At 38.9% G+C, this 18,526-nt stretch overlaps 1 protein-coding gene across 1 annotated transcript in view; it reads right to left on the minus strand.

Annotated features, from left to right (window-relative positions):
- Nucleotides 1-15,283: 15,283 nt before the first annotated feature.
- Nucleotides 15,284-18,526, minus strand: part of LRRC52 (leucine rich repeat containing 52) — a 45,827-nt gene continuing 42,584 nt past the window's right edge. Inside the window, exon 2 of the mRNA XM_072648764.1 lies at nt 15,284-15,749. Within this exon, the coding sequence (XP_072504865.1) occupies nt 15,421-15,749 (329 nt within the window). The 3' untranslated portion in view covers nt 15,284-15,420. The remainder of the gene's footprint in view (nt 15,750-18,526) is intronic.

Genomic DNA, 18,526 nt, shown 5'->3' on the forward strand with positions numbered 1-18,526 from the left:
ATGAAAGGAATCTCCATTATAACAAGTATAACAACAAGTAATTGTCCACTTTCTGCTTGAAAACTTCTGAGGAGTGGGAGTCCACATTATTTCTTGAGGCATCCCATTTCACATTTGGGTAGCTCTAATTGCTTGGAAGATTTTTCTGACACCAAGACTAACTTGCCTCTTTACAACTTTTGCTCCTTTCACCTGATTCTGTTCTCTGGGGGCCAAACAAAATGAATTGAATTCATTTTTTGCATATGCCCACTCTTCAAATACTTGTAGGAGGCAGTCACATTCCCCCTATAAATCATCTCTACTCCAGGATAAACTGTCCCTCCAAATGGTCTCATATAGCATGGACAGAAGGTTGTCACCATTCTAGGTGCCTTCCTCTGGACACTTTCCATCTTATCAATATCCTTAAACTATGTTGTCTGGGACTGAACAGAATACTTCAGATTAAGTCTGGTGGTAGAGGCCCCGGCACACAGTTGTTTTATTCCTTTTAAAAAAAATTGAGAGAACTTTTATTCTATACTAATCTCGTGGTCTCTTTATTCTCTGTGAACTTTCAAGTTCATTGTGCGGGATGTGCTTGCTGACTAGAGATGGTGGGGGCAATTGCAGGAACTGATATTCATGTTGGACATTGGCCAGTGGTGTTCCTGAGAGCACGTAAGATGGCATCAGCATCAGCTGATGCTCATTGGCAGTTTCTAGAACTTCACTTGGTTAATTGACAAACTCTTCTGGACTGCTTTTTTGGTACTTTCCCAGACTACTATAGACTGACTTCCTGGGAAAAGGACCCATGACTTAGAACCTGTGATGGTCCGTTACATTCACCAGCCATAACATGCCTGGTACTTGTGTTCCTTATATGTATTCATTACTTCTCACTCTGAGAGACCCTAAATGTCCCTAAATATATCTAGTTTGCTGTAGTACTACAATACTGCTCTCTCACTGCTGACAATGGGGATAATGTCCTTCAGGATAAACAAAATTTTTATTTGATGGTTCAGGATTCAAGGATTTTAAAAAATACTTCATGACCTTGCCTTAGGCTCATAGAGTTTTCATGCATGGGACCGAAGAAGGTATAAGATTTTTAACTGACCTTGTACTATACTCAATGCCATATCCTAATTGTTCATTATTTTGTTTTCTTGTTTTCTTAATTTATAAAAATTTATTTTATATAAATAATTTATATTTATTTATGTAAATTTATTTTCAGTGTTCAACATTCACTTCCACAAGATTTTGAATTTCAAATTTTTTCCCCATCCCTCTCCTTTCCCCACCCCAGCACAGCATGCACCCCAACCACCACTTTCCTCAATCTGCCCTCCTTTCTATCACTGCCCCTTCTCCTACCCCTCTCCCCTCTACTTTCCTATAGGGCAAGATAGATTTTTATGCCTCATTGCCTGTACAAGGAACTTGTTTTCTTGTGATTTGTCTTTTTCTCTTCAAAAAGAGGATAGGAAAAACAATTCCATCTAATTGATTAGTTGAGTTTCAGCATATAGAAAAAGTTTTTGTTCATTAATTTTTCCGTTTTTATATGTCATCTTCCATTAGACTATAACCTTCTCGTGGACAGGGGTCACATTCCCTTTACAGCACTAAGCACGTATTTGTGCTCGATATTTATTGATCGGTTGACTGGTTACCTAGGCACCCTTCATTTTCACTCAGCAAAGCAGGCATGTTTTAATTCCCTAGTGTTTCCTCCCCCAGTTTTTTGATTTTTATTCTTGTCTCTGAACTCTCTGTGAACTCTTTTGAGATAATTTATACCTTCCTTGTTCTGAAATATCTTCATCTCTGCAGGATTCTTAAAGGAAACTTACTATTTAAAATGATGGGCATGAGACTAACTGCCCAGCTAAGTTTCCAGAAATTCTAAAGACCTCTTTTACAATTTTTTTTTCAACACACTGATCTAATTGGCTAGCCACTTTCAACCATAGGACTTTTTAAAGCATTGAAACACAGATTCAATTCAATGTACTGTGCAGTTATTAAGCATTTATTTTGTGTTAGACATTGAGTACATACAAGTGAATAAACTGGACAATAGGACAGTTAGGTGCATTTCAAACAAGTTGAGTGACTGGACCAAAGAGTACTGAATAACAATTCAATGTGAAGTTGGAAAGAAGTCTTCATTGGAGGGTTCTTGCTATCTATGCCTGATCCTGTGCTCTTTAACATTATTATCAGTTATTTTGAAAAATCCACAGATGGCATATCTGTCAAATTTGGAGAAAACACAAAGCTAGGAAGGATAGTTAACCAATTGGAAGACAAAATTGGGATCCAAAAAGATTTTGACAAACTGGAAGGTTGAGTTAATCCAGTAAGATCATACTTAATGAATAAAGGTAAAATAAAGATGAATAAAAAATAAGATAAAGATAAACTGAAAGTTTTAAACTTCAGTTAAAAAAATAGATCAAGGAGACATGGGTAGAGGGTATTTTGTCTAGAAAAGATCTTAAGGGTTTGGGTGGAGTGTAAACTCATTGTGAGCCAACAGTGAGTCAGAAGTCATGTGGTTGCCTTGTGTCCCCCTCCCCCTCAATAATCTTATTTTAGGCTGAATTAAGAGATTCAGAGCTGCCAAGAAAGAAGATAGTAGTCACACTATTCCATCTTGGTCAAGTCATATTTGAAATATTTCTGTTCTGGGCATCACATTTTAACAAGGACTTTGCTAAACTAGAGAGTATTCAGAGGAGAGCAGCTAGAATGATGAAGGACTTCATGTTTATGACAAGTGAGAGTTGAAGGAACTGAGAATACTTAGTCTTGAGAAAAGAGACCTGGGGATTGATAGCTGTTTTCAAGAATTTGAAGGGATTTGATATGGTAAAGAAATAAGAACAATGGGTAGAAATGGAGAAGAGGCAGATTTGGGCTCTAGATGAGGAACATGTACTAATTGGAGATCATTTATAATGATTTGCCCCAAAGGAGAATGGGTTGTCTTAGGAAGGAGGTAGTGCAGGGGTGGAGAACATATGGTGTCGAAGCCACATGTGGCCCTCTAGGTCCTCATGTGTGACCCTTCACAGAACAAATTATCTTAATAAAAGGATTTGTTCTGTAAAACTTGGACTCAGTCAAAAGGCTGCACCCAAGGACCTAGAAGGTCACCTCAAGGTCACAGGTTCCCCATCCCTGGGGTAGTGCTTTCTTTTACATTAGAAGTTTCTAAGTAAAGGAAAAGTAACCATTTTTCATATGTTTTAGATGGGATTTTTTTTTTTGCCCCCAGCTATTAATTTGACTCGATAAATCCTCAGATCTCTTCCAACCCTAACCTTCTGTTATATTTTTTGAGTCCAGTCTGTGCTGTCAACTCACTATCCCAAAATACCTCCTCACCTTTCCCTGAGCCTAGCCCCCTACCATCTCCCTGAATGATTTGGAAGAACATTCTCACTGCTCTAGGTCAGTGCTGCTGTAGTTGTGAAATTACAAGGCTCCATGGGGACCTGAAGTATTTATAACCCTTACTGTATTTCTGCAGGGTAATCTTTTTTGCTACAGACCTGAATCGTGCATTTAAGTGTAAAGACAGAGGAAAAATTCTTGGCACAGATATCACAGGGTACCTTCTGGTTTCATGGCTCTTGCAAGCTGGGTTTAGGTGTCTACTTCAGGAAGAGAAAGGGGGATGGTAGGTGAAGAGGTACACACTTGTTACCTACTTCATTACCATCATGGGGGGTCACAGCTTGTTACTTTCCAGCAACCCTGCAGAACATAGCAGTAGGTAGGGGCCAAAATTAAAGTAGGCTAAACTTCTTTGGGTCACAGATAGGTTTTTAGTGGCTCACTTTCCAAGTAAATGTATAATTAATGATTAAACTATTTTGCAAATAAACCATATTTAAGAGAGGGAAATTTCAATTAATATCAATTAATTATACTTTTACTTAAGATTTTTATCATGGAATCACATTAATGTTAAAAATTACTTAGACAAATGGTATAAGTTTTAATACATTTTTCAGGTTTTCTTACTGTTTACATTTAGCTATTGGGATATATTACACTTCTTGTCAGCAATCAGTTTATTGTACTCAGGAATCATGTTTGAAATTGATTTCTTTAGAAATCTGAAAACTAACCTTAGTAGCTGCCTCATTTTCTGAGTTTACATTCTTGAAAAACCATTACAGAATCTCACCTAATAATGAGACTTTTCAACAATTTGGATGCTTTATTTTGTTTTTCATTGGTGTCCAATTTGCTTAAGTTAGGATATTTTGATTTGAACCAACAAGGGAGATTGTATTCTTTCAGAACAGCTATTACTTTTCAGCAAATAAGGCATAATATTTTATCTCTCATGTAAGTAAACAAGTCTCTATTTGTCCTCTATGTTCTGATTCGATCTTCTTCTTTTTATTACCCATTTTACAAAGTCACCCCAAAAACTTTAATGTTAGAACCAAAAACATCTCCACAGCAACTGCTCACATACAAAGAAACACTGAACTGAGTGTCTGGCCTCGGAAAGATGCCAGACACTCTTATAACTTGAAAGGTGGACTCACAGAAGATCTTTCGTTGTTGCCCCTCATCGAATACTGGGTGTTAGCTGCTTTGGCATGTGGCTGCCATCTGTTGCTGTTCAAGGCCAGTAATGACCAAAAACACAGTGAAAAGATAATGATTCCTGCTCCTCTTCTACTGATGGGGTGCTTGGTTGCATGTACTTGGACCTCATTTCCAAAATCACATTTCTCTTTAAAAAAATCACATTTCTCCCTACCCTCAAAATACTATCTCAGGCAGTTTCTCCCCAGTCCAAGGACACAGGCTGCCCTAGCAACAACCGTTATCTCCCTTCCTGCTATAGTAGCCAGAAGCACCTGTAGAACTCATTAGGCTTAACCAGCTGTGTACTGGCTGAATAGGCTGTGCACTGGGTCATAATGACATTTACTACTCACTGACCAATCATACGTATTCTAGACTTGGACATACCCATACTCCCTTACATTAATCTTGTCTAACAAGACATTGACGAGAGAAGCCTGGTTTTTCCTGGTCAGCCCTGACTCTTGGTTGACTGAGTGAAGTTTTAGGCTTAAAACTACACCTCCAGGTAGCCCCTCCTTGGGTTATTTCCTGATGAATTTTGGGTAAAATACCTGCGCAGTAGTTACCAAAAGTACATGTTCCTTTAAGAACTGACCACTCCTTAACCACTCCCTAAACCCACCCCAAAACAGTTAGCATATTTGGCACAGGTGATACTATAGAATATCCTATATAAACTTTCCCTGTACCCCTTTAAGGTTGTAGGTTCCCTAAGAACTCTTGTGTATTAAATCTTTACCTTGACTACAACAATGCTTGAGTTCCTGAATTCTTCTCCAGACGACCTGCCCCTGGTACCCCGGTCTTTGTGGGGATCTCACACCCCCTTTCCAGCCCTCATCATTACTAGACACAGGCTGATGATGGTTGGTTGCTGTGGGTCATGTGACAAACAGAAGAGCATGTGTCCACCTGCCAAGTTACATGACAGACGCCATACCGAGTAGGGGAAGGCAGGTTAAGCAGGGCATGAACAAAACACTCGTTACGTCTTTACTTTGTTTTCCATCCTCTACATTTTTTTTTTGCAGTCTGCCTGAAATCTTTTAGTGGGCCACATGTTGTGTAGGCCTGCTTTAGAGACCCCAGTTAATCACATAATTAGTCACAAATTCAATATTTTCTTCCCTATAGCTCCTATCTCACAGGGCTATTGGCAAGATCAAGTGAAATAATGTATGGAAATTATATTTTGTACCATAAATGTCAACTTTTATTGCCAATGACAAGGCAAAATGGTCTTGCGAGGGAGACTTAGCTTCTATTAGAGTCCTGGTAGGCTTGGTTAGAGAAAGTCAAATATCTTAACAGCTAAGTGCCAGGGACAGGGCAGTGTTATGGTTATAGCTCTGATGTGTGAGGCAAGAGACGTTGGGATTGCCCTAATTAGCTATGTTCTACTGAGTAAATAACTAAGTCTTAATTTTCTTATCAACAAAGTAAAGGAGTTTATTTTAGAAGTTATTTTTTGTTGTTGGTCATTTGTTTCCAAGAAGAACCAATGACATCATGGGTGATGTGTTGACTTAGATCTGTATCAGATTTAAGTGAGGCCAACTTGTACAAAGCTGTCAGCCTTACTCTCTCTTCCAGAGTCATTGAAGGCCAGTGACAGGACAAAAGTTCAGACAACTGGCGATGGCCTGGGATGCAGTGGCTGACCTTGGCATCTTCAATGTCTCACCAAACTATAAGGGTTTCACAGTACCTACTTCAGCCCCCTTCGTGGTTGTTGAAACAAATTGTTCTCGTTCACCCATTCTATCAGGGAGGAGTCAGGAGTCTTCACATGCTTGGGGTAGATATCCCCATAACTCTATGATGGGTTTGAGGCCTATGGATTACACTCAACTTGGTTTAGTCCATCTGCTGAGATGGTTTTGCTGGGATGTGGCTGATGTGCTTGCTACAGTTTCTTGGGATCACAGGTGAAAGTTGGGTGAAGGTGGATACCAAAGTTGGATGAACAGCTCTAAAAAGGGGTTGGCAAGCTCTCAAATCAGAGGTGCTAGTTCTTCCTGAACACTCCACATGCCCCATTTTAGAAGTAATCCTATGTAGAAGAGGACTAATTTCAAGTTATGTGTACTGTGTGCCATTTTATGAGTAAGGAAGCTCTTAAAAAAATAGTACTCAACATGACTGAAGTGACTTCATGCAGGTTTAGGTGAGATTCTGTAAAAGAAGAGGCATTGTGGAATAGTGGACAGAAATCTGGTGTTGGAATCAGGAAAGATCTGGGTCAAAATTCTGTCTCTGATATATACTAACTGTGTGGCTGGGAGCAAGTCAGTGAATTCTTCAGTGCCCCAGAAAACTCCTCAAGACGATAAATTATAAAGGAATTACCAATCTGGATCAGTGGAAGAGTCTCTACCCTTGCTGCTCTCTACAAGAATGAAATCCTAGTTCAGGATCACCTCCCTCCCATTCTTATTGGTCTTGGAAAACAAATTATAAGCTCACAGAATTTAGGAGTTGGAAGGAACCTCAGTGGCTAGATCCTTAAATCCAGCCCATATCCTAAAAGAATTTTCACAAGATTGTCCCTGGCAAATGCTAAATGTGTGAAAGAAAACTACCACCTCTGAGGTGGTCTATCCTTCCTTTGTATACCTTGAATTGTTAGAAAGTTCTTCTTGGGATTAAACCTAAATCTGTCCCTTTGCAACTTCTATCTGTTGCCTCTCACTCTTTCCCCTCTGACCCAAAAAGAGTAAGTCTGAACACTCTTCTGAATGTTCACTTCTCACCCCACTTTCACCTGTGGCTCCAAGAAACTGTAGCATGCACAGCAGTCACACTCCTGGTAATACCATCTCAGCAGATAGACTAAGCCAGGTTGAGAGAAACCGACAGACCTCAAACCCATTGGTGAATTATGGGGATGTCTAAGCATGTGAAGACTTCCTCTCAGCAGAATGGGTAAATGAGAACAATTTGTTCCAATGGTCATGAAGGTAGCTGAAGCAAATGCTGTGGAGCACTTAGAACTTGGTCATCCATTGCATCCTGAGTCATCACCAGTTGTTTTGACTTTTGTCCTGCTACCAGACTTCAATGACTCTGGAAGAGAGAGTGCGGCTGACTGCTTTCTGTAACTCTGTCTCACTTAAATCCAGTTCAGGTACCAGTCAAGTTCCATAGAGATAGGCAGCTACCATGTCTCCCTTGAATCTTCTCTTATCTAGGCAAAAAATACCCAGTTTCTTCAAATTAAGGGACTCAAGGTGACAGACTCAACTACAGGAATAAGAACTATGATGTCCCAGAATTTAGAATTGGAAGAGACTTCAATAGGCATCTAGTCCCAATCACACTTGAAAGTGAATTCATAGTATAATATATCTGTAGGTGACATGCATCTCAGGCCTCCATTGGGTAGGCATTATTACCAACAATAAATGGGAAGTGGGGTGAGATTGATAGGATAATGAAGCACAGTGCTGGGATCTCACCATACCACCAGTCTAAACATCAACCCAATAAAATAGTGCACATGGAACTTCATACACCTCAGAGACTTCCCAGAGCACATAATTCCATCTCCCAAAAAGGGCAATGGTAAATGACTTCTTTACCCACTCTTTTTTCTGTTCAAACTTGCCAAATGTTTCAGGAAGGCAGTATCACTAATTCATTTGACCAAGAACGAGTTTGGAAATGTAAACAATAGCTATTTGGGTGAACCATGTACTGGAGCCACACATGAAGACCTCTGATGGACACAGCCTTCAACCCAGCCTTTGACACTAATTGTATACCTGGTCTAATCAAATCTCAGTAAACAGCTTCAGTTTCCATACTTGTAAGTGGGGTCAGTTAGTGAGAGACGGTGAACTTGAAAGATGGTGAGATGCAATGGGCTCAGAGTCAAAGATGTTAGATCTAGATGTCAGAATGGTATAGCTGAATGACAGAGCAATGCTCTGGAGTGTTCACATCTGAATTCATATCAGCAAGATATGAAATACCCATATAGTTTAATATGGGCTGGCCAGTCCAGAATCTAAAAGAAATTTGGCTGAATCTAAGAGAAGTCCTACTGTGGACAATGAAGAATTTAAATGCAGCCACTTCTGAATGAGTCAGGGGTGGCTTCTCCATTGAATTGTATTATCCTTTATTTGAATCCTTTGTTTAAGTAGTTGTGATCATGTTATTTCTCTGCTCAAAAATTTTGGTAGTTTGTGTAAATTTGTTTAAATTCTGCCTGACATTCAAGGCCTCTACAGTATGGTATGATTCTACTTTTACTTTCTTATCTCCTACTATTCTCCTCTGAGTACCCTCCATGCTTCATCCAAATTTGAATCCCTATGGGATTTTTTTTTTTTTTTGTGAGTCCATCTGGGTTAAGTGTCCCACAGTCAGCAAGTGTCAAGTGTATGAGGCCAGATTTGAACTCAGGTCCTCCCGACTCCAGGGGTTGTGTTCTATCCACTAGACTACCCAGCTACCCTTTGGACCACTATTATTAACAAACACTCTTGATACTTAACTAATTCTGTGCCTTTGCTGACTTTACTTCCCATACCTGGAATATCCTTACTGTCCCTCTTTACCCATCGATCCCCTACTTACCTTTAAAGCTCAACTCACATGCTGCCTTCTCCACCAACCTTTCCTGAGTCTTTTTGTTAATTATTTTTCACCTCGGTTTGCATTTTGGTCCTTTATACCTTCAGTATTTAATGCACTTATCAAGTATTATTTGTATTCTCATTATTTGTATGGGAATTGTATCTTCCTATTGGACCATAAACTCTATGAGAGTCAGAACTGTGTGTCCTTTAAACTTTTATTGATCATCCAAAGCTACATATACAAAACAGGCAATTAATCGATGTTTTATGGATTAAATTACCTTTTTTCTTTTTTTTCTCTAGTCTATTTTTTGTCTATCTCAGGAGTATTTTACTGTTCATGAGTAGCACCATTGGAGGGGAAGAAATGAAGGCAGAGAAATTCACATCTGTCCCATTCTGTTACAACATTTGATGAGGAAAATGCTTGAAAGTATTGAATAAAATGAAGCTTCTGAATCATGTCTTTCATATACCTAAGCTTCCTTCTTCTCTCTTAGCCTTCATCAACTCTTGCCTGAGCTGTCACAGTAGTCCAGCTGGAGTCCCTGTCTCATGTCATTCAACTGCCAGACTAATATTTCTAAAGTATAAATCTGACCATATGGCTTTCCTGTTTTTTCCTTCAGTGACTCTCTCTTGCTCCTAGGATAAAATACAATCTCTCCCTCCTCAACCTGGCACTTAGTCCTTCATAATTTAGCTTTAGCTTCCAAACTATGTTGCTGATCTCTACATATCATATTTCCCGATCCTGACTTTACATATGTAGTGTCTTCCATGCCTTGTACATGCCCCCTAACCCTCTACATTTTCTTGGCTCAGCTCAGTTGCTAAATCCTACAAGAGACCTTCCCTGATTAAAGTTCCTGCACCCCTGGTGCCCCTCCAGTGTGGCGAAGAAAATCTCCAGGACAATCTATCTGTTTGGTTCTATTGATGGCAGCCAGAGGTATGATGGGATTTAAAAGGCATTTACTCTCTAAGAAAAAATATTAAGTTGGCGTGAGGGAATTTCCACTGTGGGTAAGGAAAGTCCTTCAAAAAAAGATTGATTTGACCTAAGGGATTCTTTTTGCATTGACTCTTCTTGTGATTGGGAGTTCTGACCCCTCAAAGAGCTAAAATAATCCTAAACCTGTGGGCTAACACTGGAAAGGGTTGTTAATACTCCCCTGCAAGTAGGAGACCTCTTATCAGCTCCAATTCAGAAGAGAAATAGCCGATGTCAGTAGCAGCTCAGTAGAGGAACAGTTTGCAGTTCTACATAGAGAGAATACAAGTATATGGTATCACCATTTCCTCAAAGAACCAGCTAGTGGTAGATTCAGAGCCAGGAGTAGAGCCAGGAAGTTCAGAGGCAGAAGTTTTGCAGTAGAGATTCAACCTTAGTTTTCTGGGCTGTACGTGTTTCTTCTCCCCTCTCTCACTGGGGCAATGTGAATCTGTGAGAGAGTATGCCTCTTTGTGTATAGGAAAAATTTTTCCTGTATTTACTTTGATATTCTGTTAAATTAAATGCCTTTGCTTAGAATTCATGTGTGGTCAGTTGTTCTGTCAATAAATAGTAAATATTGGATGGGCATTTGAGAGAAGTGGTTTAGAATTCAATTCCAGAAGTATTTGAGAACCTATGTTACTAGCACAGTGTGAAGAGAATATAAAAGAAATGAAAGATGTTTTCTCTGTCAGGAGACAAGTTTTATGAATAACCTTTGCAGACTTGTCAAGACCAAAGGAGAGCAGGTAGCAGTAATTTCACTTTACTGATTGGGAACTTCAGCTTCCAACTCACATATCTAACATTATTTTCTTATGTGTGTGTGCTTGTCCTTTGTTGCTGAAGATGACCATGCCATCAGAGAAATAATGACATGACTTGCACTTGACTTTGGTTTGAGTGAGGGAGGGCTATGCAGGTCACCAACCTCACTTCTCCTCCAGAGCCATCTGAATCCAGTGACCAGATATTCACCAGGATGACTGCAGATGACTCAGGATGAAGCAATTGGGGTTAGGTGACTTGCCCAAGGTCACATCAGTTAGTGAGTGTCAAGTGTCTGAGATTTGAACTCAGGTCCTCCTGACTCCTGCACTGGTGCTCTATCCACTGCACCACCTAGCTACCCAATTTTATTTTCTTAAATATTAATTGGATCACCTGGAACTTTGATCTCGGAGTCCTGATCTCCTGCCTGGTAACTGCTTCTCCTATAGCATTATTTCAAGAAAGCTCCAGTCACACTTCACTTTACTCATTATTCTTTGGTCCTCTGTCCTATAGCCTTCTTGAACCCCCTGAGTGCCTCTTTCCTCACCCTCCCTTTAGTTCTGGAGGCATGATTATATCAGTGCTGCCATTGTTACTTGAAGGGATGTGCCAGTCTACTCTCCTATGGCCCTGCTCAGGCAACTACATGGTGCAGTGGATAGAATTCTGGGCTTGTAGTCAGGAAGACCTGAGTTCAGATCTAGCTTCAGACTAGCTGTGTGACTTTAGGTAAGTCACTTAACCCAGTTGGCCTCAGTTTCCTCATCTGAGCAATGGCCTGGAGAAAGAAATGGAAAACTACTCCACGACCTCTGCCAAGAAAATCCCAAGGAGTCATGAAGAGTTGGAGGCAACTGAGAAACAACTGAACAGCAAATGGCCCTACTTGCTGTCCCAGTAACTTTCAAACCAAAGTGCTCATCCCTGGTTACCAGTACCCTCTATGCATTGTTTCCCCTGTTACAATATAAGCCTGTTGAGGACAACGAATTTTCTTCTCCTTGTTTTCCTCTCCCTTCTCATCTTCCTCTGTCAGCCTTCTTGGTGTGACATTTGGAGATAGGAAGACGTAGGTTTGAATTCCTTTTCAGATGCCTACTTCTTTTGTTTTGGTATTTGTATCCTCAGAGCTTTTAGCATAGCACTTGGCATTTAGTAAGTGCTTAATAAATTATTTGTTTATTTATCCATTCATAACCTAAATATGTGCCCTGACTGATAAGCAAAACAACTCTTTAAAATGTTTTTATCCTCCTGCTGCCATAGGCTTAGCACAGCTTCCATGCTTTCCCAAAGTCATATGGGTTCCTTTTAAACCCCAGTAACGTCTAGTCCATAATCTTTTGGACACGTCAATAATATACACTCCTCACTATATGATAACTTGTAATGAAGAGATAATGTTTTTACAGTCTTAATGACAATTAAGACTTAAGAGAGTTTAGATCAAGGAATTTTATCTTTGCTGTGAAATAATAGCAGCTAGGTGGCCCGTCGAAGTGGCTGGATTTAGAATTTCAAGGTATAAGGGCAATTTACTGGGATAAAGAATGTAGAATAAGGCCCATGTTAAAATAAAAATGGGAAAAAAATCTTTGTAGGAAGTTTCTTTGATGGAGGAATCATTTCCCCACTATTATAAGAAACTAACTTAAAAAGAGTAGGAGCCTCTCCTCAAATGATAAATGATCAAAAGACATGAATAACCAGTTCTCAAGGGAAGATATACAAGTTATTGATAAAAATAGGAAAAAAGTCTTTAAAATCTCTAGAAATACAAATTAAAACAATCCTGAGGTTTCATTTCATACCCATCAGATTGGAGTAACTTCAGGACAACAGGCGCGTTAATATACTGTTAGTGTGGCTGTGAATTGGTTCAGCCATTCTGGAAAGAATTTTGGAAATATGCCCCAAATGTTATTCAACTTTGACCCCAAAATACCACCATGATATCTATATCCCCATGAAATCAAAGGAGGAGGAAAAGTAGACATATATATAAAACTATTTATAGCAACTCTTTCTGTAGATTCTCCCCTCTGCCCAAAGGGAAACTAAAGTGCTGAATGGCTAAACAAATTATGATACATCAATATAATGAATGGAATACTATTGTGGGGTCAGGAATGAGGAAAGAAATGATTTTCAGATGCAAAAGTGAAATAAGCAGAACTAAGAGGATGATTTATACAGCAGTGCAAAAACAAACAACTTTGAAAGTCTTTGGAACTCTGATTCAGTACAGTGACCAACTTTAACTTTAGAATACCAGTGATAGAGCATGCTGCTCACATTCTGACAGAAAAGTGATGCATGCAGAATGAGTCACACATTTTTGAATATGACCAGTTTCAAAATTTGTTTTGCTTGAATATATATTTGTTATGAAGATTTTATTCTTCTTTTTTCTTTTTCAGTAGTGGGGGATATAGGGGAGAAAATAAATGCTTGTTAATTTAAAAAAAAATAAAAAAATCAAAGTGGGAAAACCCTTTTCAGTTCATTTCCCCAAGAAATAACCATTCTTTTGGATAAATTGACCTCAGTTTTTCTTATGTAGGGAGATGATAACATCTAGAAATATAGTGTGGTTAGAGGAGTAAAAGAAGTTAGATGGGAGTGGAATTCTAAGAGAGGAATAAATGTAAATATATTACCTGTTAGCTTTTTTTGGCCTGATTGATTCTTGTAACCATAGGAAAAAAACATATCTTCTCAACAGTAAATCTTCTCAATAATAAATATATCTATCTATCTATATCTATCTATCTATCTATCTATCTATCTATCTATCTATCTATCTATCTATCTATCTACCTATCTATCCATCCATCCATCCATCCATCCATCCATCCATCCATCCATCCATCTATCCATCTATCCATCTATCTATCTATCTATCTATCTATCTATCTATCTATCTATCTATCTATCTATCTATCTATATCTATCCATCCATCCATCCATCCATCCATCCATCCATCCATCCATCCATCCATCCATCTATCTATCTATCTATCTATCTATCTATCTATCTATCTATCTATCTATCTATCTATCTAGTCAGGGTAAAGGTTGCTTCCCAGCTGCATTAGTTGAGAGACTGGATTGCATAACTCCTCAAGCTCATTCCAGCTCTTGGGGATTTAGCACTCTTACTACATGTTAAAGAGACTTGAGAGTGACTCCTGGATATGGAATCTCTCTTGAATATTCAAAGAAGGTTCAAGAACAATTCAAGGATTTCTGCTGATTTCAATCTAATCCAATAAATATTTCTTATTATCTTTTTGTGCAAAGCACTATTCTTGGTGTAGTGGGGATAGAGAAATAAAACACTGAAGATACCAGTCCATTTTTGGTTGTTTATTTCTCCTCATGTAGATGGATGTAAAATAGTAATTCAAAATTAAAGTGCAACATTTTCTTGTACATAGTGGTGTAGGCATGACTCTAGGAGACAATGAGAAATCATTTGTTTGGTTTCTTATGCCTCTCACAGTCTGGGCCCAATCTATTTTTCTAGAATTATTGCAAATTATTCTTCTTCACCTATTCTATATTCCTGAAAACTGGCTTACTTGCTATTCTCTCCATACAGCATTTACACAGGCTGTCTGTCGCCCTTGGAATGAATGCCTCACACATAGTAGGCACTTAACAAATTTGTGTTGGATGAACAAATATTGTTGACAGGATTTATGAGATGAACAGGGGCCACAGTATCCAAATTTGCATGCAGGTTCCCACTTTTCTACTCTTGTATCTACCACCTTGGTGCTGGCCCTCATGAGTTTATACATGAACTATTGAAATAGCTTCCTAGTGGATCTCTCCCTATGTTAATCCATCTTCCACATAACTGCCAAGGTAATTTCATGCTCCATCTCCCAGCTCCATACCTTTGCTCTGACAGTCCCCTTGTGCCTGAAATTCTCTCCTTCCTCCCTTGGCTTCCTGGTTTCCCTGGTTTCCTTCATGTATCAGCTAAAATCCTACTTTCTACAGGGGATCTTTCTTGCTTTCCCTTAATTTTAATGTCTTAGCTCTGTTTATTACTTCCAAGTTATCATATCTACAGATTTTTTGGATGGCATTGCTTGCATGTTGTCTCCCCCAATAGAATATGAGCTCCTTGAGAGCAGAGGCCATTTTTGATATTCCTTGCATCCCCAGTGCTTAGCTTAGTGCCTAACACATTGTAAGAGTTTAATGTTTGTTGACTTGACTTGTCGATTTTTGGCTTTCTTTATTCTACAACTCAAGTGAAAATGGACCCATGGAGAAGAAAAGGGAGGGAGCAGTGAAATGGCAATCATTAAGCTTGTTTATTTTGTTAATATTAGTTCATCTACAAGGACAGGATGGAAGACACAGGAGAGAGAAAGAGTAATAAAGGGAGCTGGGATCCTCAGGGAAGGCACATCTGGCATTAGTCTATGGCATCTAAACAAAATGATGGTTCATGGCATCAAAATTTCTATCATGATTGCATTTAAAAACCCGGGTCCTTTTGGGCCTATCAACCTTTATTTCTTCATCTAGATCTTCATCTTCAGCCTTTCGGTGGATGTTTTCATAGAGTACTGCACACACTCCAGTGATCCAGGCTGCCACTGTGCCCCCAAAGAAGATACAGAAACCAACCAGGAGCAGGAAGGCATAGTCTCGGCGGTCCAGATGGGTGAGGCATTTGTATCTAAGTGGGTTCCCTGCCATGTTCAAGGGCCACCCTGCCATCTCTGGAGGTTCTTTGCAGGTGGCATTTAAATCATCTGTGGAAGAAACACAAAAGAAAGAAAGAGGGAAAGAGGGAAAGAGAGAGAGAGAGAGAGAGAGAGAGAGAGAGAGAGAGAGAGAGAGAGAGAGAGAGAGAGAGAGAGAATTAAGACATACTGCTAATAGAGACCTCAAGTGATTGAGTTCTGGGTTAATTGTAATGGTGTCCGTAGATATACCAAAAATTGTTATTTTGGTTTTTATTATCTCCTACAAAATATGCATAGTAACTCAACATTTTAGGTAAGGAGACATATCTTCTATAGAAGGAACAATTTCTTTCAATATATTTATTGCTTTTTTCCAAAAGTTTGTAATTGCTATTGTGGATGATAGAACATAGACTCATTAAAAGCACTTCTGAATACAACAGAACTTTTATTTATTAACATTTATTTTTTTCAAGCAATATATATTAATAGTATAACTACTTTATAAAGTCTATAAGCATTTTTGACATTAAAAAAGGGTCCTCATCTTCCAAGAGATAGAGAACCACTGGTCTAATCAATTTCCTGTCTTCAAGTATAGCTGTAGCCAAGTGGATCTATATCTTGTTCTTAAGGATCATCAAAGAAAGAGGTTCCATATAGGGTCAGAGAAACCAAGTGACTTAAGGCATGAATGCTACTGAGTGCCACCTGAGGTTGTCCATAGGTTAACACTGAACTTTTAATCAGAAGATCTTGTCTGAGTTCTTGATTGCCCACCACAGAGATGTGCTACCATGGACAGGTCACCACTTTTTTGAGTAAGTTTATTTGTCTATAACCTAGTAGTTAATAAAACTTGCAACTTTTACCTCGAATGATTGTTGTGAGGAAATGGTTTGTTAGCTACAAAGCATTATACAATGTGTTTTTACTCACATTATCCTCCTTTTCTCCTCCATTTTCATTGTCTTTATTTTCTGACATTCTTTTTCTCTTCTTTTTTTCCTCTACCTGTGTGCTTTACCCGTAGCAGTGACACCAAGTGGCTCCCATTGGAAATACTTAGTTCAATTGGTGGTCCTTATTGAATAGTAATTATAATGATAATAATAATAATAGATACCATTTATATAGCACTTCAGGATTGTCATAGAGCTTCAAATATTATCTTATTTGATCTTCACAATAGCCCTAGGAGGTTAAGTGCTATTATTATCCTCATTTTACAGATGAAGAAATTGAAGCAACTGGAGTCAAATGACTTATCCAGGATGATACAGTTAGTAAGTATCTGAGGTCAGATTTAAATTCAGGTTAACTCCAGGTTCAGCAGTCTATTCACTGTGCCACCTAACTGCCTTACATAGACCTTAGAGAGCCTCAGGGATGGGGAACCTGTGACTTCAAGGCCACATGTAGCCTTTTGAATCCAAACTTCACAGGACAAATCCCCTTAATAAAAGGACTTATCCTGTAAAACTTGGACTCAGTCAAAAGAACACACCCAAGGACCTAGAAGGCCAAATGCGACCTTGAATCCACAGGTTCCCCAACCCCTGTTAGACCAAGAGTTCTTAACTTTTCTTTTAGAACTCTTGGAAGTCTGGTGAAGCTTATCGACTCCTTCTTGGGATAATGTTTTTTAAATTCATAAAATATATAGGATTACAAAAGAAACTAATTATATTAAGAGTTATTAAAATATTGTGAAAATAAATTCATGGACTCCAGTCTAAGACCTCGTATTCTAGTCCAGCCATGTTATTTGGCAGATGAATAAACTAAGACAGAGTTAAAATAGTTTTACCCAAATGATTTTCCCCTAGTTGAAAGTAGAGCTGGTTCTAGAATTCAGGGTGCCTAAATCAAGGCTCACTAGGCTATGGATTCCCGGCCCCTTTCCTAGTAAATGAATGTCTCTAGGGAAAATAATATTTTCCCTCTCCCTCACCCCTCCTGTGACATGAAGAATGAAGACTGAGAATAGCCTCAATGGGGAAAAAGAAGTTTCAGAAATGTAATATATAGTCTTAGAATAAGATTGAATGCCGAAAGAATCTTTAGAGATCATCTAGTCCAATGCCCTCATTTTATAAATAAGAAAATTGAGGTTGAATGACTTGCCTAAGGTCACATAGTCCTAAGATGGCAAATCCAAAATTCAAACCTGAGTCCTCTGTTTTGAAATCTTGCCTGCTTCTTATTATATCATGCTACCTCTTTGGGGAGTGCCATTGTACCCCTAATCTATGTAGAAAGAGAGGAAGGCTGAATCTATACATGTCACAATCATCATTTCCCATCTTCGGAATCTTTAGTTGGTAGTTAATAGTCGTCTAACATCTACTCCCTTTCCTCCTTCTGTTAACACAACTCACCCCTCTTCAAACTCCAGTGCTGAATTCATCTCCTCCCCTCATTTTCTTTGCCCTTGCTTGGTGCTACTGAATGCTTCTGGAGAATCTCACACAATTGTGCTGACTGGGACCAGTGCAAACTTGTATTATTTAATCCCAGTTGGGTCCTTCCCTGCTGCACATTACTCCTTTACTCTTCCCTGGTTAACTACCACACTCCCCACAGTGTCTGTTCTAAACCTCTTTTCTCTTCAAACCACTCCCTTCACATCCCTTTTCCCTGCTCAGTAGAGTTCCTCATTTCATGTTTCACTGAAAAAATAAGGTCACTCTTTTTGAACTCCTTTTTCTAATTCTGTACTTCATATTCTCTCAATTCCCAATCTTCTTCATCTCAGTTTCCCATTTTTTCCCTTGCCTTAGGCTTGGAGAAAGAGATTGTCCTATGGTTACTGTCTTTGCTAGTGCCTTTGGACCAGTTCC

The sequence above is a fragment of the Notamacropus eugenii genome, chromosome 2, assembly GCF_028372415.1.
Source record: "Notamacropus eugenii isolate mMacEug1 chromosome 2, mMacEug1.pri_v2, whole genome shotgun sequence".
In the NCBI taxonomy this organism is placed as follows: Eukaryota; Metazoa; Chordata; class Mammalia; order Diprotodontia; family Macropodidae; genus Notamacropus; species Notamacropus eugenii.